At 45.8% G+C, this 27,298-nt stretch overlaps 1 protein-coding gene across 3 annotated transcripts in view; it reads right to left on the bottom strand.

The window, feature by feature from the left end:
* The window catches only part of LOC106584800 (epidermal growth factor receptor kinase substrate 8-like protein 2), a 102,480-nt gene that overhangs the window by 38,580 nt on the left and 36,602 nt on the right, over positions 1-27,298 (bottom strand). For 2 of the 3 annotated variants that reach the window (XM_082968196.1, XM_082968195.1), the window contains 2 exons: positions 14,195-14,259; positions 5,648-5,809 (listed from right to left, as the gene is read on the bottom strand). In XM_082968196.1, coding sequence (XP_082824322.1) covers positions 5,648-5,809; positions 14,195-14,259 — 227 coding nt within the window. Of the gene's footprint in view, positions 1-5,647; positions 5,810-14,194; positions 14,260-14,417; positions 14,594-27,298 lie in introns of those variants that run through there. The other variant, XM_082968194.1, reaches the window with a different exon arrangement.

A 27,298-nucleotide genomic window follows, 5' to 3' on the forward strand; every position in this document is an offset into this window, starting at 1 on the left:
GGGTGGGGAGGAGGGAGGGTGGGGAGGAGGGTGGGATGGAGGGTGGGTGGGTGGGAGGGAGGGAGGGAGGGAGGGAGGGAGGGAGGGAGGGAGGGAGGGAGGGAGGGAGGGAGGGAGGGAGAGAGAGAGGTATAGAGAAGGAGAGAGAGAGAGGGGTATAGAGAGAGAGAGGTATAGAGAAGGAGAGAGAGAGGTATAGAGATAGAGAAAGGTATAGAGAGAGAGGTATAGAGAAGGAGAGAGAGGTATAGAGAAGGAGAGAGAGAGGTATAGAGAAAGAGAGAGAGAGAGGTATAGAGAGAGAGGTATAGAGAGAGGTATAGAGAGAGGTATAGAGAGAGGTATAGAGAGAGGTAGAGAGAGAGAGAGAGGCATAGTGAAGGCGAGAGAGAGAGGGAGAGAGACGTATAGAGAAGAGAGGGAGAGAGAGAGAGGTATAGAGAAGGAGAGAGAGAGAGAGAGGGGTATAGAGAAGGAGAGGGAGGTGGAGAGAAGGAGAGAGAGATTATTCCATATCAAAGGTGTCAGGTCATCAGTTATAAAGGTCTAAAGGTCTACAGATCTGTGGGTTGGCTCAGAAATGACATGCCTACATAACACAGGAATATGGCCTCAGATGTTGGTGTCATCAAATAATGAGAAAGACTGTAGACTTGGACTGGCATAATTACAGCCCTATGTAGGACATTATCACAATTACAGCACTATGTATGACATTATCAAAATTACAGCACTATGTATGACATTATCACAGTTACAGCCCTATGTAGGACATTATCACAATTACAGCCCTATGTAGGTCATTGTCGCAATTACAGCCCTATGTAGGACATTATCACAATTACAGCCCTATGTAGGTCATTGTCGCAATTACAGCCCTATGTAGGACATTATCACAATTACAGCCCTATGTAGGACATTATCTTCAAGTCAAAGCTCTAGAAGGAGGCCGGAGTTCCCGACTTGGAATTCTGAGTTGCATGACCATTCAAAGCGTAATTTCCCAGTCAGAACTCGTTTTCCTCCGAGTTCCCAGTTGTCTTGAACTCACTGAAGTCTGAGATTTCCCAGTTCAGAGTTTCCAGTTGTTTTTAACAGGGCACAAGTCATGCTGGCTTGACAGCATGGCCAATGTACTCAACCTTTTCTGGCCCATGGTGATGCATGTGAATGTTTGTCCTTTTAAGCTTGGAATAGAGACCCATATTAAACCCAGACTTGGACCACACACCCTCTCCAACACCCTCTCCAACAACATTATGTATCCTTGAGCACCAAAGTAGGCAGGCAAAGTATGACGTTTACATGATCAGCCCAATCAAAGCTACGGTAGATAAAACATGATGTGATGTCATTTTATCTGTGGCCAATGACCTTGAGCCTTCTTGGATGGGCACTTCTAATGTAAATCACGGGCAGCACCCAAGGGGCATGAACTGCCATGCTCTCCTTATAGAATTTGCGGTGACGTAGTGTCCCCCATGAGTGACAGAAGACTGAGCCAATCACAGCGTAACTAGAGAACATGACCAACCTCTACGATCTGTATTTTCCGCTGGCTGCCCCACCACCACCACAGAAAGCACTGAACTAGGCTGAAACACCTACATTTCGGAGCTGCCTTACTCAAGAAAACATAAGAGAGACCATGTTTGTATGTGGCTTTATTAACTCAATATTATATTCTATTTAGCCCTGAATGACAGGTCACCACTGATTATACTATACATATATGAAAATATGACCAACTACAGGTCAGGATAAAAACTATAACAGCACAGGTCTTTAATAGTTGGTATGAAAACCACTGCCTTTTAAAAACATTTTTTTTACTTTTATATAACTACGCAACAAATTCTTATTTACAATGACGGCCTACCAAAAGGAAAAAGGCCTCCTGCGGGGATGGGGGCCTTGGATTAAAAATAAATAAATAAATACAATATAAATATAGGACAAAACACACATCACAACAAGAGAGACACAACACTACATAAAGAGAGACCTAAGATGACAACATAGCAAGGCAGCAACACATGACAACACAGCATGGTTGTCACGGTTATCGTCATTAATGGAGGACCAAAACGCAGCAGGTATGTGTAAGCTCAACTTGACGTTTATTAACTTCCCAAAATGAACACCAAAATAACAAAACAAGTGAACGAACGATATACAGACAGTCTGGCAAGGCACAAGGCTAAACACAGAACAATCTCCCACAAACACACAGACAAACACACCCAACTAATTTAGGACTTCCAATAAAGGCAACACCACACAGCTGCCTTCAATTGGAAGTCCACCCCAATTAACTCTACATAGAAACAGACTACCTACACTAAACATAGAATTACTTAAACATAGATCATAACCCAAAAACCTGGAAATACTAAATCAAACACCCTTTTAACAAACACACCACCCCGAACCACATAAAACAAATACCCTCTGCCACGTCCTGGCCAAACTACAATAACAATTAACCCTTATACTGGCCAGGACGTGACAGTACCCCCCCCCCCCCCCCCCCCCCCTTAAAGGTGCCAACCCCGGAAGCACCCCAAAAAAACAAAAAAAACAACCCCAAACAACAAAACCAAAATCCCCCTAAACTAAAGGGAGGGAAGGGAGGGTGGCTGCCGTCAACGACGGCACTGTGCGACACCCCCCCTCCCCAACCCACCTATATCTGGAGGTGGCTCCGGTTCTGGCCGTTCCAGGCAGTCGGGCCACTCTGGCAGCTCGGGGCAGCCTGGCCACTCTGGCAGCTCCGGGCAGCCTGGCCACTCTGGCATCTCCGGGCAGCCTGGCCACTCTGGCAGCTCCGGGCAGCCTGGCCACTCTGGCAGCTCCGGGCAGCCTGGCCACTCTGGCAGCTCCGGGCAGCCTGGCCACTCTGGCAGCTCCGGGCAGCCTGGCCACTCTGGCATCTCCGGGCAGCCTGGCCACTCTGGCATCTCCGGGCAGCCTGGCCACTCTGGCATCTCCGGGCAGTCTGGCCACTCTGGCAGCTCCTGACTAGTGGGTGGCTCTGGCGACTCTTGACTGACGGGCAGTTCTGGCGACTCTTGACTGACGGGCAGTTCTGGCGACTCTTGACTGACGGGCAGTTCTGGCGACTCTTGACTGACGGGCAGTTCTGGCGACTCTTGACTGACGGGCAGTTCTGGCGACTCTTGACTGACGGGCAGTTCTGGCGACTCTTGACTGACGGGCAGTTCTGGCGACTCTTGACTGACGGGCAGTTCTGGCGACTCTTGACTGACGGGCAGTTCTGGCGACTCTTGACTGACGGGCAGTTCGGGCGACTCTTGACTGACGGGCAGTTCGGGCGACGTCGGACTGGGATGACGCACTTGAAGCCTGGTGCGTGGTGCTGGAAGTACCAGACTGGGAACACGCACCTCCAGGCTAGTGCGGGGAGCGGGAACAGGACGAGTCGGACTGGGCTGACGTACTTCCGGGTCCGCACGAGAGACAGGAGCTGGAAACCTAGGGCTATGGAGGCGCACAGTCGGTCTTGATCTTACCTCCTGCACAACCCGTCTTGGCTGGATGGAACTAGTAGCCCTGTACGAGCGGGGTGCTTGTACAGGGCAGACTGGGCTGTGCAGGGGCCTGATGGTAGCCGTGCGTAGAGCGGGAGTTGGGTAGCCTGGTCCTCGGAGGCGTACCGGCGACCAGATGCGCTGCGCAGGCATCCTCCTACCAGGCTGGATGCCCGCTCTAGCACGGCACCTGCGAGGGGCTGGAATAACGCGCACCGGACTGTGCGTGCGTATGGGTGAGATAGTGCGCTCCTCAGCGAAACATGGCGCTCTCCACCTCATACGCTCCTCCATATAACCACGGGTAGCTGGCTTCCGGCTCTTCCTATGCCTAGCCAAACTACCCGTGTGCCCCCCCCAAAAAAATTCTTGGGGGTGCCTCTCGTGCTTCAACGCCAGTCGTGTTCCTCGGAAACGTTCCCGGTCCATACCAGCCTTTCGCCTTTCCTCTCTCTCTCTTACCACCTGTCCCCATGGAAGGCGATCTTTTCCTGATTGGATCTCCTCCCAAGTGTAGGAGCCTTCTCCCCCCAAGATCTCCTCCCAAGTCCATCTCTCACCATAGTCCAACTCAAAATCCCACTGCTCCTTCCTCTGCTGCTTGGTCCTGGTTTGGTGGGAGATTCTGTCACGGTTATCGTCGGTAATGGAGGACCAAAACGCAGCAGGTATGTGTAAGCTCATCTTGACGTTTATTAACTTCCCAAAATGAACACCAAAATAACAAAACAAGTGAACGACCGATATACAGACAGTCTGGCAAGGCACAAGGCTAAACACAGAACAATCTCCCACAAACACACAGACCAACACACCCAACTAATATAGGACTTCCAATAAAGGCAACACCACACAGCTGCCTTCAATTGGAAGTCCACCCCAATTAACTCTACATAGAAACAGACTACCTAGACTAAACATAGAATTACATAAACATAGATCATAACCCAAAAACCCGGAAATACTAAACACCCTTTTACCAAAACACCACCCCGAACCACATAAAACAAATACCCTCTGCCACGTCCTGACCAAACTACAATAACAATTAACCCTTATACTGGCCAGGATGTGACAATGGTAGCAACACAACATGACAACAACATGGTAGCAGCACAACATGACAACAACATGGTAGCAACACAACATGACAACAACCTGGTAGCAACACAACATGGCAGCAACACATGACAACACAGCATGGTAGCAACACAACATGACAACAACATGGTAGCAGCACAACATGACAACAACATGGTAGCAACACAACATGACAACAACATGGTAGCAACACAACAACATGGTAGCAACACAACATGGTAGCAGCACAACATGACAACAACATGGTAGCAGCACAACATGACAACAACATGGTAGCAACACAACATGACAACAACATGGTAGAAACACAACATGGTAGCAACACAACATGACAACAACATGGTAGAAACACAAAACATGGTACAGACATTATTGGGCGCAGACAACAGCACAAAGGGCAAGAAGGTAGAGATAACAATACATCACACAAAGCAGCCACAACTGTCAGTAAGAGTGTCCATGATTGAGTCTTTGAAAGAAGAGATTGAGATAAAACTGTCCAGTTTGAGTGTTTGCTGCAGCTCGTTCCAGTCGCTAGCTGCATCGAACTGAAAAGACAAGCGACCCAGAGATGTGTGTGCTTTGGGTTCCTTTGACAGAATGTGACTGGCAGAACGGGTGTTGTATGTGGAGGATGAGGTCTGCAGTAGATATCTCAGATAGGGGGGGAGTGAGGCCTAAGTTGAGGGTTTGTTGCAGCTCGTTCCAGTTGCTAGTTGCAGCTATGCTGTATAGCTGGAATGGAACTTCCAACTTTCTTTATCTACAGGATATGTTGTTGCCCAGCAACTGTTTTCCTACATTAGGTACATATCCCTCACGCTTGCTTCACAGTCTTACCGGGGTGTGTGTGTGTGTGTGTGTGTGTGTGTGTGTGTGTGTGTGTGTGTGTGTGTGTGTGTGTGTGTGTCTGTGTGTGTCTGTGTGTGTGTGTGTGTGTGTGTGTCTGTGTGTGTCTGTGTGTGTGTGTGTGTGTGTGTGTGTGTAAGTCTTACCTGTGTATCAACATCCAGGAGACGTACAGCCTTGTCGCTGACCTGCAGCAGCATCTCCTGGGTCCAGATCTTCTCTTTAGAGTCCAGCAGCACCAGCTTCTTAATGGCATCATCCACTGTAGCAATGGACTCTGTCTTGTCCATCATGAAGGTGGACAGGTGCTGTGTGGTGGGGGGGGGGGGGGGGGAAGAGATGGTTAGATAACAAAAAATTCATAGAGTAGGGCCTAATGAATTTATTTAAATTGACTGATTTCCATATATGAACTGTAACTCAGTAAAATCTTTGAAAATGTTGCATGTTGATTTATATTTTTGTTCAGTATATACATATACACAGTTGAAGTCTGAAGTTTAGCCAAATACATTTATACTCCGTTTTTCACAATTCCTGACATTTAATCCTAGTAAAGTAATTCTCTGTCTTAGGTCAGATCACCACTTTATTTTAAGAATGTGAAATGTCAGAATAATAGCAGAGAATTATTTATTTCAGCTTTCATCACATTCCCAGTGGGTCAGAAGTTTACACTCAAATAGTATTTGGTAGCATTGCCTTAAACAATTAAAAAACTTGGGTCAAACGTTTCGGGTAGCCTTCCACGAGCTTCCCACAATAAGTTGGGTGAATCTTGGTCCATTCCTCCTAACAGAGCTGGTGTAACTGAGTCAGGTTTGTAGGCCACCTTGCTCGCACATGCTTTCTCAGTTCTGCCCTCAAATGTTCTATAGGATTGAGGTCAGGGCTTTGTGATGGCCACCCCAATACCTTGACTTTATTGTCCTTAAGCCATTTTGCCACAACTTTGGAAGTGTGCTTGGGGTCATTGTCCATTTGGAAGACCCATTTGCGACCAAGCTTTAACTTCCTGACTGATGTCTTGAGATGTTCCTTCAATATTTCCACATAATTTTCATTCCTCATGATGCCATCTATTTTGTGAAGTGCACCAGTTCCTCCTGCAGCAAAGCACCCCGACAACATGATGCTGCCACCCCCGTGCTTCATGGTTGGGATGGTGTTCTTCGGCTTGCAAGCCTCCCCCTTTTTCCTCCAAACATAACAATGGTCATTATGGCCAAACAGTTCTATTTTTGTTTCATCAGACCAGAGGACATTTCTCCAAAAAGTACGATATTTGTCCGCATGTGCAGTTGCAAACCGTAGTCTGGCTTTTTTATGGCGGTTTTGGAGCAGTGGCTTCTTCCTTGCTGAGAGGCCTTTCAGGTTATGTCGATATAGGACTTGTTTTACTGTGGATATAGATACTTTTGTACCTGTTTCCTCCAGCATCTTCACAAGATCATTTGCTGTTGTTCTGTGATTGATTTGCACTTTTTGCACCAAAGTACGTTCATGTCTAGGAGACAGAACGCGTCTCCTTCCTGAGCGGTATGACGGCTGCGTGGTCCCATGGTGTTTATACTTGCGTACTATTGTTTGTACAGATGAACGTGGTACCTTCAGGCATTTGAGAATTGCTCCCAAGGATGAACCAGACTTGTGAAGGTCTACAATTTTTTTTCTGAGGTCTTTGCTGATTTGATTTTCCCATGATGTCAAGCAAAGAGGCACTGGGTTTGAAGGTAGGCCATGAAATACATCCACAGGTACAGCTCCAATTGACTGAAATTATGTCAATTAGCCTATCAGAAGCTTCTAAAGCCATAACATAATTTTCTGGAATTTTCCAAGCTGTTTAAAGGCACAGTCAACTTAGTGTATGTAAACTTCTGACCCACTGGAATTGTGATACAGTGAATTATAAGTGAAATAATCTGTCTGTAAACATTTGTTGGAAAAATGACTTGTGTCATGCACAAAGTAGATGTCCTAACCGACTTGCCAAAACTATAGTTTGTTAACAAGAAATTTGTGCAGTGGTTGAAAAATGAGTTTTAATGACTCCAACCTAAGTGTATGTAAACTTCCGACTTCAACTGTATCTATAGAGACCTGGGCCCTGACAGTAAATAATAGTGTTCCAAAAAAAAACAAGTCCAGTTTCCATAACCACTAATACTAATTCCATCTAGACACCGTTGCCCTGGAAACTATACCAACCTCGACCTAACCAACAGGTAACTTCCACAAAGCTGTGAATGATCTAAGAGAGAAGGCAAGAACGGCCTTCTACGATATCAAAAGGAACATTAAACTCGACATCCCAATTAAGATTTGGCTAAAAATACTCCAAATCAGTTAAAGAATCCATTGCCCTCTATGGTTGTGAGGTTTGGGGGGTCCACTCACCAACCAATAATTCTTAAAATGGGACAAACACCCAATTGAGACTCTGTATGCAGAATTCTGCTAAAATATACAACTCAAACCCCCAAATAATGCATGCAGAGCAGAAATAAGACTATACCCACTAGATAACGAAATCCAGAAGAGAGCTGTTCAATTCTTCAATCACCTAAAAGGAAACAATGCCCACACATTCCACCACAGAGAGAGCCGGTTCTGGGGCTCTGTTCACAAACAAAAACAGACCCAACCAAATTATGAGTAAGCAAAAAGATAACTATTTGTCACACTGGAAAGAATCAACCAAAAAACAGACTCTGTGACTCACCCAAAATTAAGAAAAGCTTTGACTATGTACAGACTCAATGAGCATAGCCTTGCTATTGAGAAAGGCCGCCGTAGACAGACTTGGCTCTCAAGAGAAGACAGGCTATGTGCACACTGCCCACAAAATGAGGTGGAAACTGAGCTGCACTTCCTAACCTCCTGCCCAATGTATGAGATGCACATATTTCCCTCAGATTACACAGACCCACAAAGAATTCAAAAAACAAACCCAATTTTGATAAACTCCCATATCTACTGGATGAAATACCATAGTGTGCCATCACAGCAAGATTTGTGACCTGTTGCCACAAGAAAAGGGCAACCAGTGAAGAACAAATACCATTGTAAATACAACCCATATTTATGCTTATTTATTTTCCCTTGTGTACTTTAACCATTTGTACATTGTTACAACACTGTATATATACATAATATGACATTTGTAATGTCTTTATTCTTTTGAAACTTCTGTGAGTGTAATGTTTACTGTTCATTTTTATTGTTTATTTCACTTTAGTATATTATCTACTTCACTTGCTTTGGCAATGTAAACACGATTCCCATGCCAATAAAGCCCCTTGAATTGAATTGAGAGAGAGAGAGCGGTGTGTGTAGAGAGACAGGGAGAGGTGTGTGTAGAGAGACAGGGAGAGGTGTGTGCAGAGAGAGAGAGCGGTGTGTGCAGAGAGAGAGAGCGGTGTGTGTAGAGAGACAGGGAGAGGTGTGTGTAGAGAGACAGGGAGAGGTGTGTGTAGAGAGACAGGGAGAGGTGTGTGTAGAGAGACAGGGAGAGGTGTGTGTAGAGAGAGGGAGAGGTGTGTGTAGAGAGAGGGAGCGGTGTGTGTAGAGAGAGGGAGCGGTGTGTGTAGAGAGACAGGGAGAGGTGTTTGTAGAGAGACAGGGAGGTGTGTGTGTAGAGAGAGAGAGAGAGAGAGGTGTGTGTAGATAGAGGTGTGTGTAGAGAGAGGTGTGTGTGTAAAGAGAGGTGTGTGTAGAGAGAGGTGTGTGTAAAGAGAGAGGTGTGTGTAGAGAGAGAGGTGTGTGTAGAGAGAGAGGTGTGTGTAGAGAGAGAGGTGTGTGTAGAGAGAGGTGTGTGTAGAGAGAGGTGTGTGTAGAGAGAGGTGTGTGTAGAGAGAGGTGTATGTTTATCCTAACAGTAAGCTCCAGCTGTGTGTGTAGAGAGAGAGGTGTGTGTAAAGAGAGGTGTGTGTAGAGAGAGGTGTGTGTAAAGAGAGGTGTGTGTAGAGAGAGGTGTGTGTAAAGAGAGGTGTGTGTAGAGAGAGGTGTGTGTAGAGAGAGGTGTGTGTAGAGAGAGGTGTGTGTAAAGAGAGGTGTGTGTAGAGAGAGGTGTGTGTAAAGAGAGGTGTGTAGAGAGAGGTGTGTGTAGAGAGAGGTGTGTGTAGAGAGAGGTGTGTGTAGAGAGAGGTGTGTGTAGAGAGAGGTGTGTGTAAAGAGAGGGGTGTGTGTAGAGAGGGGTGTGTGTAGAGAGAGATGTGTGTAGAGAGAGGTGTGTGTAGAGAGAGGTGTGTGTAAAGAGAGTTGTGTGTAGAGAGAGGTGTGTGTAGAGAGAGAGGTGTGTGTAAAGAGAGGTGTGTGTAAAGAGAGGTGTGTGTAGAGAGAGTTGTGTGTAAAGAGAGGTGTGTGTAGAGAGAGGTGTGTGTAGAGAGAGGTGTGTGTAGAGAGAGGTGTGTGTAGAGAGAGGTGTGTGTTTATCCTAACAGTACGCTCCAGCTGTGTGTGTAGAGAGAGAGGTGTGTGTAGAGAGAGGTGTGTGTAGAGAGAGGTGTGTGTAGAGAGAGGTGTGTGTAGAGAGAGGTGTGTGTAGAGAGAGATGTGTGTAGAGAGAGAGGTGTGTTTATCCTAACAGTACGCTCCAGCTGTGTGTGTAGAGAGAGAGGTGTGTGTAGAGAGAGGTGTGTGTAGAGAGAGGTGTATGTTTATCCTAACAGTACGCTCCAGCTGTGTGTGTAGAGAGAGAGGTGTGTGTAGAGAGAGAGGTGTGTGTAGAGAGAGGTGTGTGTAGAGAGAGGTGTGTGTAGAGAGAGAGGTGTGTGTAGAGAGAGGTGTGTGTAGAGAGAGGTGTGTGTAGAGAGAGGTGTGTGTAGAGAGAGGTGTGTGTAGAGAGAGTGCGTTATCTGTGATTTCCCTGGAGTCTGATAACAGGAAGGTTATAATATTAAGTAAGTTTATATCCAACCTGTGGAATGGACTGGACACACATGGTTCATAGTTCAAACACCAACTTGCTACCAGTTTAAAGGGAACTGTTGGGGCGGTATGCAAATTGGAGTGGGTCTAGGGTTTCCGGGATGATATGAGTCATGGACAGCCTTTCAAAGCACGTCATGGCTACAGACTTGAGTGCTACGGGGCGGTAATTATTTAGGCAGGTTACCTTTGCTACCATGGGTACAGGGACTATGATGGTCTGCTTGAAACATGTTGGTATTACAGACTCGGTCAGGGAGAGGTTGAAAATGTCAGTGAAGAGCACTTGCCAGTTGGTACACAGTGTTGGAGTGTTCCTCTGGATATGTGTAAATGATGTCTGAGTGTTGGAGTGTTCCCCTGGCTATCTGTAAATGATGTCTGAGTGTTGGAGTGTTCCCCTGGCTATCTGTAAATAATGTCTGAGTGTTGGAGTGTTCCCCTGGCTATCTGTAAATGATGTCTGAGTGTTGGAGTGTACCCCTGGCTATCTGTAAATGATGTCTGAGTGTTGGAGTGTTCCCCTGGCTATCTGTAAATGATGTCTGAGTGTTGGAGTGTTCCCCTGGCTACCTGTAAATGATGTCTGAGTGTTGGAGTGTTCCCCTGGCTATCTGTAAATGATGTCTGAGTGTTGGAGTGTTCCCCTGGCTATCTGTAAATGATGTATGAGTGTTCCCCTGGCTATCTGTAAATGATGTCTGAGTGTTCCCCTGGCTATCTGTAAATGATGTCTGAGTGTTGGAGTGTTCCCCTTGCTATCTGTAAATGATGTTTGAGTGTTCCCCTGGCTATCTGTAAATGATGTCGGAGTGTTGGAGTGTTCCCCTGGCTATCTGTAAATGATGTCTGAGTGTTGGAGTGTTCCCCTGGCTATCTGTAAATGATGTCTGAGTGTTCCCCTGGCTATCTGTAAATGATGTCTGAGTGTTGGAGTGTTCCCCTGGCTATCTGTAAATGATGTCTGAGTGTTGGAGTGTTCCCCTGGCTATCTGTAAATGATGTCTGAGTGTTGTAGTGTTCCCCTGGCGATCTGTAAATAATGTCTCAGTGTTCCCCTGGCTACGTGTAAATGATGTCTCAGTGTTGGAGTGTTCCCCTGGATATCTGTAAATGATGTCTGAGTGTTCCCCTGGCTATCTGTAAATGATGTTTGAGTGTTGGAGTGTTCCCCTGGCTATCTGTAAATGATGTCTGAGTGTTGGAGTGTTCCCCTGGCTATCTGTAAATGATGTCTGAGTGTTGGAGTGTACCCCTGGCTATCTGTAAATGATGTCTGAGTGTTGGAGTGTTCCCCTGGCTATCTGTAAATGATGTCTGAGTGTTGGAGTGTTCCCCTGGCTACCTGTAAATGATGTCTGAGTGTTGGAGTGTTCCCCTGGCTATCTGTAAATGATGTATGAGTGTTCCCCTGGCTATCTGTAAATGATGTCTGAGTGTTCCCCTGGCTATCTGTAAATGATGTCTGAGTGTTGGAGTGTTCCCCTTGCTATCTGTAAATGATGTCTGAGTGTTCCCCTGGCTATCTGTAAATGATGTCGGAGTGTTGGAGTGTTCCCCTGGCTATCTGTAAATGATGTCTGAGTGTTGGAGTGTTCCCCTGGCTATCTGTAAATGATGTCTGAGTGTTCCCCTGGCTATCTGTAAATGATGTCTGAGTGTTGGAGTGTTCCCCTGGCTATCTGTAAATGATGTCTGAGTGTTGGAGTGTTCCCCTGGCTATCTGTAAATGATGTCTGAGTGTTGTAGTGTTCCCCTGGCGATCTGTAAATGATGTCTCAGTGTTCCCCTGGCTACGTGTAAATGATGTCTCAGTGTTGGAGTGTTCCCCTGGCTATCTGTAAATGATGCCAGAGTGTTGGAGTGTTCCCCTGGCTATCTGTAAATGATGTCTGAGTGTTGGAGTGTTCCCCTGGCTATCTGTAAATGATGTCTCAGTGTTGGAGTGTTCCCCTGGCTATCTGTAAATGATGTCTCAGTGTTCCCCTGGCTACGTGTAAATGATGTCTCAGTGTTGGAGTGTTCCCCTGGCTATCTGTAAATGATGCCAGAGTGTTGGAGTGTTCCCCTGGCTATCTGTAAATGATGTCTGAGTGTTGGAGTGTTCCCCTGGCTATCTGTAAATGATGTCTCAGTGTTCCCCTGGCTACGTGTAAATGATGTCTCAGTGTTGGAGTGTTCCCCTGGCTATCTGTAAATGATGCCAGAGTGTTGGAGTGTTCCCCTGGCTATCTGTAAATGATGTCTGAGTGTTGTAGTGTTCCCCTGGCTATCTGTAAATGATGTCTGAGTGTTGTAGTGTTCCCCTGGCTATCTGTAAATGATGTCTGAGTGTTGGAGTGTTCCCCTGGCTATCTGTAAATGATGTCTGAGTGTTGGAGTGTTCCCCTGGCTATCTGTAAATGATATCTGAGTGTTGGAGTGTTCCCCTGGCTATCTGTAAATGATGTCTCAGTGTTGGAGTGTTCCCCTGGCTATCTGTAAATGATGTCTCAGTGTTCCCCTGGCTACGTGTAAATGATGTCTCAGTGTTGGAGTGTTCCCCTGGCTATCTGTAAATGATGCCAGAGTGTTGGAGTGTTCCCCTGGCTATCTGTAAATGATGTCTGAGTGTTGGAGTGTTCCCCTGGCTATCTGTAAATGATGTCTGAGTGTTGTAGTGTTCCCCTGGCTATCTGTAAATGATGTCTGAGTGTTGTAGTGTTCCCCTGGCTATCTGTAAATGATGTCTGAGTGTTGGAGTGTGCCCCTGGCTATCTGTAAATGATGTCTGAGTGTTGTAGTGTGCCCCTGGCTATCTGTAAATGATGTCTGAGTGTTGGAGTGTTCCCCTGGCTATCTGTAAATGATGTCTCAGTGTTGGAGTGTTCCCCTGGCTATCTGTAAATGATGTCTGAGTGTTGGAGTGTTCCCCTGGCTATCTGTAAATGATGTCTCAGTGTTGGAGTGTGCCCCTGGCTATCTGTAAATTAAAAAAAACAAGAAAATGGTGCCGTCTGGTTTGCTTAATATAAGGAATTTGAAATGATTTATAGTTTTACTATTGATACTTAAGTATATTTTTGCAGTTACATTTATATACTTCAGTATATTTAAAACCAAATACTTTTAGACTTTTACTCAAGTAGTATTTTACTGGGTGACTTTCACTTGAGTAATTTTCCATGAAAGTATCTTTACTTTTATTCAAGTATGACAACTGGGTACTTTTTCCACCACTGATCTCAGGGACTGTCAGTACTCCATAGCTCCAGCTATTCATTTGAGAGTGATTACATTTCCTTATCATCATCCCTCAACTTTAAAGCAAACCAAGTCGCGGGGCTGACGTGAGAATTAAAGTCTGTGCCTTTAATTCCCCTCTCTGAATCACCCCACATAATCTACTCACGTTAGATAAACGTTGCGGATCGGTCGGTGAGGTAATCACTGGCCTGATTGCTTTATTACAACCCTTTGCCCTTAAATGGCACACCATCAAATATTAACCCATGTATGTGCCAACTGACCTTTGTGTTACAGGGAAGGGAGACAAAACACACTATAGTTCATTTCAGTGGATTTATAAATGCCCACATTCAAGGGAAAGAAGGAAACTAGTGATACTATCATCAATCAACATGGGAATCAGAGCAGATTTCAGCTTCTAGGACAGCCCCCATACGAGCGAAAGACCAACAGACAGTGACAATACATCATTGTGATTATCTACAGTCAATAAACATGGAGACACATAGTAGAAGAGAGGAATAAAGTTTTACCTCCACGTGGTACTGAGACGTCTCGTGCATGATGACATTGGAGTTGGAGTATTTCTTCCGTTGCTCTGTAAAGTAAAAACATTTTAGGTTTATGAATAGTAGGTCTGTTAAATACAAACCAGACACACCCGCTGTCGTATCCTATCCACGGTTACACCGTATCCACAGTGGAAAGGTTATATCCATAGCGACTGTAAGAAGCCTGCCCTGATTATTCACTGACCTCGGGACCACATGTTCTGTTGCTCTGAGCCCAGGTCTACTTTACAGGTGTACTGGTAGAGAAGACAGAGATACGATATGGAGGGACAGAGAGGAAAGGAAAGATAACAGAGTAGTGTGTGTGAGTGAGAGAGAGAGAGAGAGAGAGAGAGAGAGAGAGAGAGAGAGAGAGAGAGAGAGAGAGAGAGAGAGAGAGAGAGAATAGAGGTGGTAAATCTAGTGGAACTGCCAGCAATAAGGAGGTGAAAGGCCATTACTAATGTAAGGTGTGTGCAATGGCACACACACTTTTTATTTTATTTCACCAGGTAGGCTAGTTGAGAACAAGTTCTTTATTTAACCAGGTAGGCTAGTTGAGAACAAGTCCTTTATTTAACCAGGTAGGCTAGTTGAGAACAAGTCCTTTATTTAACCAGGTAGGCTAGTTGAGAACAAGTCCTTTATTTAACCAGGTAGGCTAGTTGAGAACAAGTCCTTTATTTAACCAGGTAGGCTAGTTGAGAACAAGTCCTTTATTTAACCAGGTAGGCTAGTTGAGAACAAGTTCTCATTCACAACTGCGACCTGGCCAAGATAAAGCAAAGCAGTTCGACACATACAACAACACAGAGTTAAACATGGAGTAAAACAAACATACAGTCAATAATATAGTAGAAAAATAAGTCTATATACAATGTGAGCAAATGAGGTGAGTTAAGGGAGGTAAAGGCAAAAAAGGCCATGGTGGCAAAGTAAATACAGTATAGCAAGTAAAACACTGGAATGGTAGATTTGCAGTGGAAGAAAGTGCAAAGTAGAAATAGAAATAATGGGGTGCAAAGGAGCAAAAATAAATAAATAAATAAATACAGTAGGGGAAGAGGTAGTTGTTTGGGCTAAATTATAGATGGGCTATGTACAGGTGCAGTGATCTGTGAGCTGCTCTGACAGCTGGTGCTTAATGCTAGTGAGGGAGATAAGTGTTTCCAGTTTTAGAGATTTTTGTAGTTCGTTCCAGTCATTGGCAGCAGAGAACTGGAAGGAGAGGCGGCCGAAGGAGGAATTGGCTTTGGGGGTGACCAGAGAGATATACCTGCTGGAGCGCGTGCTACAGGTGGGTGCTGCTATGGTGACCAGCAAGCTGAGATAAGGGGGAACTTTAGCTAGCAGGGTCTTGTAGATGACCTGGAGCCAGTGGGATTGGCAACGAGTATGAAGCGAGGGCCAGCCAACGAGAGCGTACAGGTCGCAGTGGTGGGTAGTATATGGGGCTTTGGTGACAAAACGTATGGCACTGTGATAGACGGCATCCAATTTATTGAGTAGGGTATTGGAGGCTATTTTGTAAATGACATCGCCGAAGTCGAGGATCGGTAGAATGGTCAGTTTTACGAGGGTATGTTTGGCAGCATGAGTGAAAGATGCTTTGATGCGAAATAGGAAGCAAATTCTAGATTTAACTTTGGATTGGAAATGTTTGATGTGAGTCTGGAAGGAGAGTTTACAGTCTAACCAGACACCTAGGTATTTGTCCACTTATTCTAAGTCAGAACCGTCCAGAGTAGTGATGCTGGACGGGAAGGCAGGTGCGGGCAGCGATCGGTTTACATTTCATATCTCTGGTTGAAGAGCATGCATTTAGTTTTACTTGTATTTAAGAGCAGTTGGAGGCCATGGAAGGAGAGTTGTATGGCATTGAAGCTCGTCTGGAGGGTAGTTAACACAGTGTCCAAAGAAGGGCCAGAAGTATACAGAATGGTGTCGTCTGCGTAGAGGTGGATCAGAGACTCACCAGCAGCAAGAGCGACATCATTGATGTATACAGAGAAAAGAGTCGGCCCACGAATTGAGCCCTGTGGCACCCCCATAGAGACTGCCAGAGGCCCGGACAACAGGCCCTCCGATTTGACACACTGAACTCTATCAGAGAAGTAGTTGGTGAACCAGGCAAGGCAATTATTTGAGAAACCAAGGCTGTTGAGTCTGCCGATGAGGATGTGGTGATTGACAGAGTCGAAAGCCTTGGCCAGGTCAATGAATACAGCTGCACAGTTTTGTTTCTTATCGATGGCGATTAAGATATCGTTTAGGACCTTGAGCATGGCTGAGGTGCACCCATGACCAGCTCTGAAACCAGATTGCATAGCGGAGAAGGTGCGGTGGGATTCGAAATGGTCGGTAATCTGTTTGTTGACTTGGCTTTCGAAGACTTTAGAGAGGCAGGGTAGGATAGATATAGGTCTGTAGCAGTTTGGGTCAAGAGTGTGTCCCCCTTTGAAGAGGGGGATGACCGCAGCTGCTTTCCAATCGTTGGGAATCTCAGACAAGGTTGAACAGGCTAGTAATAGGGGTTGCAACAAATTTTGGCAGATAATTTTAGAAGGGTCCAGATTGTCTAGCCCGGCTGATTTGTAGGGATCCAGATTTTGCAGCTCTTTCAGAACATCAGCTGACTGGATTTGGGTGAAGGAGAAATAGGGAAGGCTTGGGCGAGTTGCTGTGGGGGGTGCAGTGCTGTTGACCGGGGTGGGGTAGCCAGGTGGAAAGCATGGCCAGCCATAGAAAAATGCTTATTGAAATTCTCAATTATAGTGGATTTATCGGTGGTAACAGAGTTTCCTATCCTCAGTGCAGTGGGCAGCTGGAAGGAGGTGCTCTTATTCTCCAAGGACTTTACAGTGTCCCAGAACTTTTTGGAGTTTGTGTTGCAGGAAGCAAATTTCTGCTTGAAAAATCTATCCTTGGCTTTTATAACTGCCTGTGTATATTGGTTTCTAACTTCCCTGAAAAGTTGCATATCACGGGGGCTGTTCGATGCTAATGCAGAACGCCACAGGATGTTTTTGTGTTGGTTAAGGGCAGTCAGGTCTGGAGAGAACCAAGGACTATATCTGTTCCTGGTTCTACATTTCTTGAATGGGGCATGCTTATTTAAGATGGTGAGGAAGGCATTTAAAAAAAAATAACCAGGCATCCTCTACTGAAGGGAAGAGGTCAATATCCTTCCAGGATACCCGGGTCAGATCGATTAGAAAGGCCTGCCCGCTGAAGTGTTTCAGGGAGCGTTTGACAGTGATGAGTGGAGGTCGTTTGACCGCTGACCCATTATGGATGCAGGCAATGATCGCTGAGATCTTGGTTGAAAACAGCAGAGGTGTATTTAGAGGGCAAGTTGGTTAGGATGATATCTATGAGGGTGCCCGTGTTTACGGCTTTGGGGTGGTACCTGGTAGGTTCATTGATAATTTTGTGTGAGATTGAGGGCATCAAGCTTAGATTGTTGGATGGCTGGGGTGTTAAGCATGTCCCAGTTTAGGTCACCTAGCAGCACGAGCTCTGAAGATAGATGGGGGGGCAATCAGTTCACATATGGTGTCCAGAACACAGCTGGGGGCAGAGGGTGGTCTATAGCAGGCGGCAACGGTGGGAGACTTGTTTTTAGAGAGGTGGATTTTTAAAAGAAGAAGTTCAAATTGTTTGGGTACAGACCTGGATAGTTGGACAGAACTCTGCAGGCTATCTCTGCAGTAGATTGCAAAACCGCCCCCTTTGGCCATTCTATCTTGTCTGAAAATGTTGTAGTTAGGGATGGAGATTTCAGAGTTTTTGGTGGTCTTCCTAAGCCAGGATTCAGACACGGCTAGGACATCCGGGTTGGCAGAGTGTGCTAAAGCAGTGAATAAAACAAACTTAGGGAGGAGGCTTCTAATGTTAACATGCATGAAACCAAGGCTATTACGGTTACAGAAGTCATCAAAAGAGAGTGCCTGGGGAATAGGAGTGGAGCTAGGCACTGCAGGGCCTGGATTCACCTCTACATCACCAGAGGAACAGAGAAGGAGTAGGATAAGGGTACAGCTAAAAGCTATGAGAATTGGTCGTCTAGGATGTCCGGAACAGAGAGTAAAAGGAGCAGGTTTCTGGGGGCGATAAAATAGCTTCAAGGTATAATGTACAGACAAAGGTATGGTAGGATGAGAATACAGTGGAGGTAAACCTAGGCATTGAGTGATGATGAGAGAGATATTGTCTCTAGAAACATCATTGAAACCAGAAGATGTCATAGCATGTGTGGGTGGTGGAACTGAAAGGTTGGATAAGGTGTAATGAGCAGGGCTAGAGGCTCTACAGTGAAATAAGCCAATAAACACTAACCAGAACAGCAATGGACAAGGCATATTGACATTAAGGAGAGGCATGCTTAGCGAAGTGATCAAAGGGGTCTAGTGAGTAGTGAGGTCGGTTGCGGTCACGGCGATTCAGACAGCTAGCCGGGCCATGGGTAGCAAATTGGCAGCATATGGTCTGTTATTAGCCACCTTGTGCGTTTCCGTCGGTAGATTAGTGGGGTTCCGTGTGGTAGAGGGGACCAGTTCAATTGGCAAAATAGTTATAGTTATAGTGGCCCAAGAAAATTGTCCGATAGACCTATTCAGATAGCAGCCGATAAGACAGCTAACAATTAGCTGGCCGCAGATGGGCGTTCAGGTTACGTCGCGACGGAGTGGCCAGCTGGATAACTCCCTCGGGCAGATAACGTCGGTAGTCCAGTCGTGAAGGCCCGATGGGGCTCCGCATCGGCAGTAAAACGGGTCCGGATAGGTGATTGTAGCCCAGGAGTGGCTGATGGAACTCTTCAGCTGGCTAGCTCCGGAATAATTGATGTTTGCTCCGGGACCAATTTTAGCCAATAGTCACTCGGATAGCAGCTAACTGCAAGATCCAGGTGTAAATGTCCAGAGCGGAAACACACACACACACACACACACACACCACACACACACACACACACACACACACACACACACACACACCACACACACACACACACACACACACACACACCCCTCTACTTTAACTGCATTGTAAAGGTGCAGGTCTTATTGCGCGTATAGTAACAGTCAAATAACATCTGAACTTCCTGTCTACTCCACGTCCCAAATATCTTTTCCTAACAGTTCAATACTTTTGACCAGAAAATATTTTGACAATCTACAGCAGGGATCATCAACTAGATTTATTCGGGAGCGGATGGTCGGAACATAATTACAAATAATTTGCAGATTGCAATTTGACCGCGAGAATCCCAAACAGATCATTTCAAACCTTGTTTACGTTTGGTATCCGATCACATGTCTCTACTTTGTGTGGGAATAGGTGGGAACAGATTTCTGAAATTAAAATCCTTTGGAGCTGATCTCCTGGTGTGTTTTGACACTGTTTTATGTCCAACAATGAAAATTCAAAAACAAAACTTTGGGGGTAAACTTGCTCAGAAAACTTGGGAGGTAAGAATAAAGCCCCACGCTGGCCGCCAGTTGGGGAAACCCTGATCTAAAGTACGTTACTGCACATAAACCAGCTGTGGTCAACTATACATTACTAATTATAATTCTATGGTGGAGAAAAAACACCAGGTAAGACTAGCACCGTGGTATATCGTCTACAAGCGACACAAACTCTGGAGAAGGATTGGGGTTGAAGATCAGTCACTACAGACATTACAAGGGTGGGTGCGCTCGTGTGTGTGTGCGCTCGTGTGTGTGTATGAGTATTCCCAGCATCAATGCTGTAGTTCCTTGTCAATGCTGTGATAGTGAGCCAATCACTGTTTGTTGTCTTGCTATCGAGATAAATATTGTTACCTTTGGATTGTTTTTATGAATGACTGGTCGCCTAGCGACAGACCTAATAATCAACAGTTCTCCAGAGAAAGAGATTCTTTCCATTCTAAATTAACATACAGCAGTAACAGGAATATACTATGTTATAATACAATTCGTTTTTCAAAATGCATCACAAAATGTTATTACCCAATGGGCACACACCGGTTGACCCGACGTGGAATAGACGTTGAATTGACGTCTGTGCCGAATGGGCAGTTAGTTACATTGCATAATTTACATAGCATAATCTATAGATAGTAGTATCTGTCCAGTGTTTAGCATTTGACAACTTCGTCCTCTAGCAAGATTTCATTTGCTGAGTTGTGTTTGATCCAGTAATGTTAAATGAGTGAGTTAGTGACTTATTGAGATAGGTAAATTAACCTCAAAACCAATTCTTCTGGTGAGCGGTCTGTAACAATTACAGCTAAACGCAGTCAGATTTCAGCCCTCCCACGTAAATGACAGAGCTTGTTGCTTTCAGCTCTACAACTACAGCCAGATCCACTGTCAACTCTCTCCAGTCTACAGTCCCCCTCCCAGATCCACTGTCAACTCTCTGCTCTCTCCAGTCTACAGTCCCCCTCCCAGATCCACTGTCAACTCTCTGCTCTCTCTAGTCTACAGTCCCCCTCCCAGATCCACTGTCAACTCTCTGCTCTCTCTAGTCTACAGTCCCCCTCCCAGATCCACTGTCAACTCTCTGCTCTCTCCAGTCTACAGTCCCCCTCCCAGATATACTGTCAACTCTCTGCTCTCTCCAGTCTACAGTCCCCCTCCCAGATCCACTGTCAACTCTCTGCTCTCTCTAGTCTACAGTCCCCCTTCCAGATCCACTGTCAACTCTCTGCTCTCTCTAGTCTACAGTCCCCCTTCCCAGAAGAGTCAACACTTCATTTCAAGATGGTTGCTTTCACTTTCTAATCTCTACATAACATGTTGACATACTACAGGTGGAATGTGATAACTTAAAATGTAGTATTTCTGTTTGAATATCTTTACGTTATCTGTCAATGAGTTGCAGAACCAATCCCACTGTAAATAGACTAGGCTACATTCACTACGTAGCTAGCGCAAAGTCAGCTATTCTCAGATGCTATTTAAGTGAAATCTAAGTAAATGAATGTGGCTAAAATGAGGTGCTCTTTAATCTGCCCATTGCATATCTGCTTGTTTAGCTGAATGTATTTTACTACTGCGTTAACATATTTGATGTGCGGGTGGCTGCTGGACACAAACAGTTATCTAACCTCAGACACTGTCAGCGGTCTCTTCTGTTGTTTTATTAAAATGAAACGGGATCCTGGTTACAGTGTTGAATTTCACTGACCTGCTGAGGGTGACAGCTTCTCATATCAGGTCAATAACGCCATCTACTGGTCATTAAAGGTCAAACACGTCTACTGCACAATGACTGGCATTTAAACAAGAGGGAATCAATCCAATCAAATGGAAATCATTTGTAACGCATCAAAGTAATGCATTTCATTTGTAATTGGATTAATGTGTGAACAAACATGTATTGATCATGAATAGCATCCGCAATGTCTACATTTGACACCACCAGCTGAGAAACGTGGTTTGTCATTCAGCTTTATTAAGGATCTCCGTCTAACCAGCAGAAAAACTCATTTCGTACATTTTGACCCTCGTTAGGTTTCCGTAGGTTTGGGTGTCATGGTGACTGAACCAACACTTGCTAGCCTCCATGACCGAGATGGAGAGACGGAGACTGAGGAGCTGGCAAATTAATAATTTATTAAGAGCTTTAAAACTGTACATTTGGTCACATGTAGAAGTGTGGCCGTCTTTTATATCACTAAATATGCACGTTAGAGTCGTGAATGTTAAAAAAAAAAATATATATATATATATTTGTACTCTTGAATATGTTACAATGTATAAGACCTAAAAATCAACGTTTATTGACTTGATTATTCCCGTCTTTCTTAGCTAAATGGAATAATTTAGTCGTTGTGTGTTCCCGGTAGACATTCGGGTGCTTTCGTAAATGCGCTTTGGTTATCCACTCCGATTTCAGATCTCTCTCATCAGTGTACCAGAGCGCTCAACACCCGTTAAATACGGCCCGTATCAGTAAACATCGGCAAAAAAACCTAAAACGAAATGAATTGTTGCCAGCAGCACAGTTACAGTCACCATTCGCTCTGGATAACATGAAAACAGCCTAACCAGCTCTGCTGGGGCGAGTAAAATGGTTAGAGTGAGATGTTCTCTCATTTGTGTCTGGAAGCCAGTTAGCTTGGGTGCTTGACTGCCGTTGTGTACTCCTCAGCCAGAGCGAATTTATGATCGGACAATCTGACTACACTCTGAATTTATGATCGGACAATCTGACTACACTCTGAATTTATGATCGGACAATCTGACTACACTCTGAATTTATGATCGGACAATCTGACTACACTCTGAATTTATGATCGGACAATCTGACTACACTCTGAATTTATGATCGGACAATCTGACTACACTCTGAATTTATGATCGGACAATCTGACTACACTCTGAATTTATGATCGGACAATCTGACTACACTGTGAATTTTTCCAAACGCCCAGAGCGCACTCTGGCACTCCAGATTGAGTTTAAGAACACACCCGAACCAGTGGTATAAAGTACTTAAGTAAAAATACTTGAAAGTACTACTTAAGTCGTTTTTGGGGTATCTGTACTTTACTATTTATATATTTTTGACTACTTTTATTTCACTACATTCCTGAAGAAAAGTATGTACTATTTACTGAATGTTTAGCAGGACAGGAAAATGGTCCGATTCACACACTATCAAGAGAACATTCCTGGTCATCCCTACTGTCTCTGATCTGGTGGACTCACTAAACACATGCTTCACTTGTAAATAATGTATGTCTGAGTGTTGGAGTGTACCCCTGGATATGTGTAAATAAAACATAAATAGAAAATGGTGCCTGGTTTGCTTTATATAAGGAATTTGAAAAAAATGTTTACTTTTGATTATTAAGTATATTTTAGCAATTACATTTACTTTTGATACTTAACTATATTTTTAACCAAATACTTGTAGACTTTTACTCAAGTGGGATTTTAGTGGGTGACTTTCACTTTTACTTGAGTCATTTTCTATTAAGGTATCTTTACTTTTACTCAAGTATGACATTTGGGTACTTTTTCCACCACTGACTCGAAGTCGTAAGATGTCCAGCCAGTAATTTGTTATGCTAACAAGCTAGCAAGAGGTTGCAAAGCAACAGCATCAACTTCCGGTAGACAGGCTAAGAGCTAGTATGCTCAACTGAAAGGATACCGCTCGTTTACAGTATACTAAAATGAACTGATAGTATATACTCATTAAGTATGTAGTATACAGTATGTTAGTAAGGGTATTCGAACACAGCTCTTTTTGCCAGGGGGGTTTAAAGAGGGGGAAATGCGTCACGGGTAGGCGTGTCCAAGATTACGTGTCCTGTCCGAGCATAGAAGATGACATGCTAGCCATTAGTCTACCTAGAGTAAACAACTGTGTTTGGCATAACTATATTCAATTCAGGCCTATAGATCCAGTTCAATTCAGGCCTATAGTTTCAGTTAAAACAGAATTAAAGGCTAATTTCTCTGGTCAGCTGACCATGGCCTGTAGACACACTATGTCCTGATTGCCTAAGGGAAATATCTGGATACTGTCCTGTTACCTCCATTTTCTCTCTCTCTCTCTCTCTCTCTCTCTCTCTCTCTCTCTCTCTCTCTCTCTCTCTCTCTCTCTCTCTCTCTCTCTCTCTCTCTCTCTCTCTCTCTCTCTCTCTCTCTCTCTCTCTCTCTCTCTCTCTCTCTCTCTCTCTCTCTCTCTCTCTCTCTCTCTCTCTCTCTCTCTCTCTCTCTCTCTCTCTCTCTCTCTCTCTCTCTCTCTCTCTCTCTCTCTCTCTCTCTCTCTCTCTCTCTCTCTCTCTCTCTCTCTCTCTCTCTCTCTCTCTCTCTCTCTCTCTCTCTCTCTCTCTCTCTCTCTCTCTCTCTCTCTCTCTCTCTCTCTCTCTCTCTCTCTCTCTCTCATATATATTGCAGGACATGTCTCTCCTTTTTTGACATGACTGGTTATTCCCGCTCCACAACAAATATTAGGCTACCTAGCTTGATCACATTTCTTTAGAGGTGTGGGCAGAATGTTTACATATCGAGCAGGGACTTTTTCACGGCATGCCGTGCCAACCACAGGCCACACACTCTGCAACATTGATTGTCTATCGGACAATTTAAAAGTAAATGTTGCCTGTAGCCCACACTTCTCACCTCGCTCAGTCAATAGCCAACCATGCTCCAAAGTAAAAAGACCAGTAGCCTATGATAGTATGGGTAGGCTACAGTATTTCTATGCAATAGGAGCATGACATCATAGCCTATGTAATATCAGAGCCAATACCAAGGCAGGAACACAATTGGTCTATGTGCTATGCCACGTGACTGTATTCAAACAGTAACCTATTGTCTTGGAGAGAATATCATTCTTGCTATCTCTCGAGGTATCACTGTCAAGGTATCACGGTCAAGGTATCACTGTAAAGGTATCACTGTCAAGGTATCACTGTCAAGGTATCACTGTCAAGGTATCACTGTCATGGTATCACTGTCATGGTATCACTGTCGTGGTGTCATGGTATTATTACCGTATAAAATTAAAAAGGGCCATGGTCTAAAGTAGTGCACTATATTGGAACACAAGATCTCTCCCTGCCTGCTGGCTGCAGAACCACAGAACACCCTACAGATATTCCTAAAACCACCCCCCTCCACCAGAACACCCTACAGACATTCCTAACACCACCCCCCTCCACCAGAACACCCTACAGATATTCCTAACACCACCCCCCTCCACCAGAACACCCTACAGACATTCCTAACACCACCCCCCTCCACCAGAACACCCTACAGACATTCCTATCACCACCCCCTCCACCAGAACACCCTACAGACATTCCTATCACCACCCCCTCCACCAGAACACCCTACAGACATTCCTATCACCACAACACCCTACAGATAGTCCTATCACCACCCCCCTCCGCCAGAACACCCTACAGATAGTCCTATCACCACCCCTCTCCGCCAGAACACCCTACAGATAGTCCTATCACCACCCCCTCCACCAGAACACCCTACAGATAGTCCTATCACCACCCCCTCCACCAGAACACCCTACAGATAGTCCTATCACCACCCCCTCCATCAGAACACCCTACAGACATTCCTATCACCACCCCCCTCCACCAGAACCACAGAACACCCTACAGATAGTCCTATCACCACCCCCCCTCCACCAGAACACCCTACAGATAGTCCTATCACCACTCCCTCCACCAGAACCACAGAACACCCTACAGACATTCCTATCACCACCCCCCTCCACCAGAACCACAGAACACCCTACAGATAGTCCTATCACCACCCCCCTCCGCCAGAACACCCTACAGATAGTCCTATCACCACCCCCTCCACCAGAACACCCTACAGATAGTCCTATCACCACCCCCTCCACCAGAACACCCTACAGACATTCCTATCACCACCCCCCTCCACCAGAACCACAGAACACCCTACAGACATTCCTATCACCACCCCCCTCCACCAGAACCACAGAACACCCTACAGATAGTCCTATCACCACCCCCCTCCACCAGAACACCCTACAGACATTCCTATCACCACCCCCTCCACCAGAACACCCTACAGACATTCCTAACACCACCCCCCTCCACCAGAACACCCTACAGACATTCCTAACACCACCCCCCTCCACCAGAACACCCTACAGACATTCCTAACACCACCCCCCTCCACCAGAACACCCTACAGACATTCCTATCACCACCCCCTCCACCAGAACACCCTACAGACATTCCTATCACCACCCCCTCCACCAGAACACCCTACAGACATTCCTATCACCACCCCCTCCACCAGAACACCCTACAGACATTCCTATCACCACAACACCCTACAGATAGTCCTATCACCACCCCCCTCCGCCAGAACACCCTACAGATAGTCCTATCACCACCCCTCTCCGCCAGAACACCCTACAGATAGTCCTATCACCACCCCCTCCACCAGAACACCCTACAGATAGTCCTATCACCACCCCCTCCACCAGAACACCCTACAGATAGTCCTATCACCACCCCCTCCATCAGAACACCCTACAGACATTCCTATCACCACCCCCCTCCACCAGAACCACAGAACACCCTACAGATAGTCCTATCACCACCCCCCCTCCACCAGAACACCCTACAGATAGTCCTATCACCACTCCCTCCACCAGAACCACAGAACACCCTACAGACATTCCTATCACCACCCCCCTCCACCAGAACCACAGAACACCCTACAGATAGTCCTATCACCACCCCCCTCCGCCAGAACACCCTACAGATAGTCCTATCACCACCCCCTCCACCAGAACACCCTACAGACATTCCTATCACCACCCCCCTCCACCAGAACCACAGAACACCCTACAGACATTCCTATCACCACCCCCCTCCACCAGAACCACAGAACACCCTACAGATAGTCCTATCACCACCCCCCTCCACCAGAACACCCTACAGATAGTCCTATCACCACCCCCTCCACCAGAACACCCTACAGACATTCCTAACACCACCCCCCTCCACCAGAACACCCTACAGACATTCCTAACACCACCCCCCTCCACCAGAACACCCTACAGACATTCCTAACACCACCCCCCTCCACCAGAACACCCTACAGACATTCCTATCACCACCCCCTCCACCAGAACACCCTACAGACATTCCTATCACCACCCCCTCCACCAGAACACCCTACAGACATTCCTATCACCACAACACCCTACAGATAGTCCTATCACCACCCCCCTCCGCCAGAACACCCTACAGATAGTCCTATCACCACCCCTCTCCGCCAGAACACCCTACAGATAGTCCTATCACCACCCCCTCCACCAGAACACCCTACAGATAGTCCTATCACCACCCCCACCCCCTCCACCAGAACACCCTACAGATAGTCCTATCACCACCCCCTCCATCAGAACACCCTACAGACATTCCTATCACCACCCCCCTCCACCAGAACCACAGAACACCCTACAGATAGTCCTATCACCACCCCCCCTCCACCAGAACACCCTACAGATAGTCCTATCACCACTCCCTCCACCAGAACCACAGAACACCCTACAGACATTCCTATCACCACCCCC

Source organism: Salmo salar, chromosome 23 (assembly GCF_965601325.2).
Source record: "Salmo salar chromosome 23, fSalSal1, whole genome shotgun sequence".
Classification (NCBI taxonomy): domain Eukaryota; kingdom Metazoa; phylum Chordata; class Actinopteri; order Salmoniformes; family Salmonidae; genus Salmo; species Salmo salar.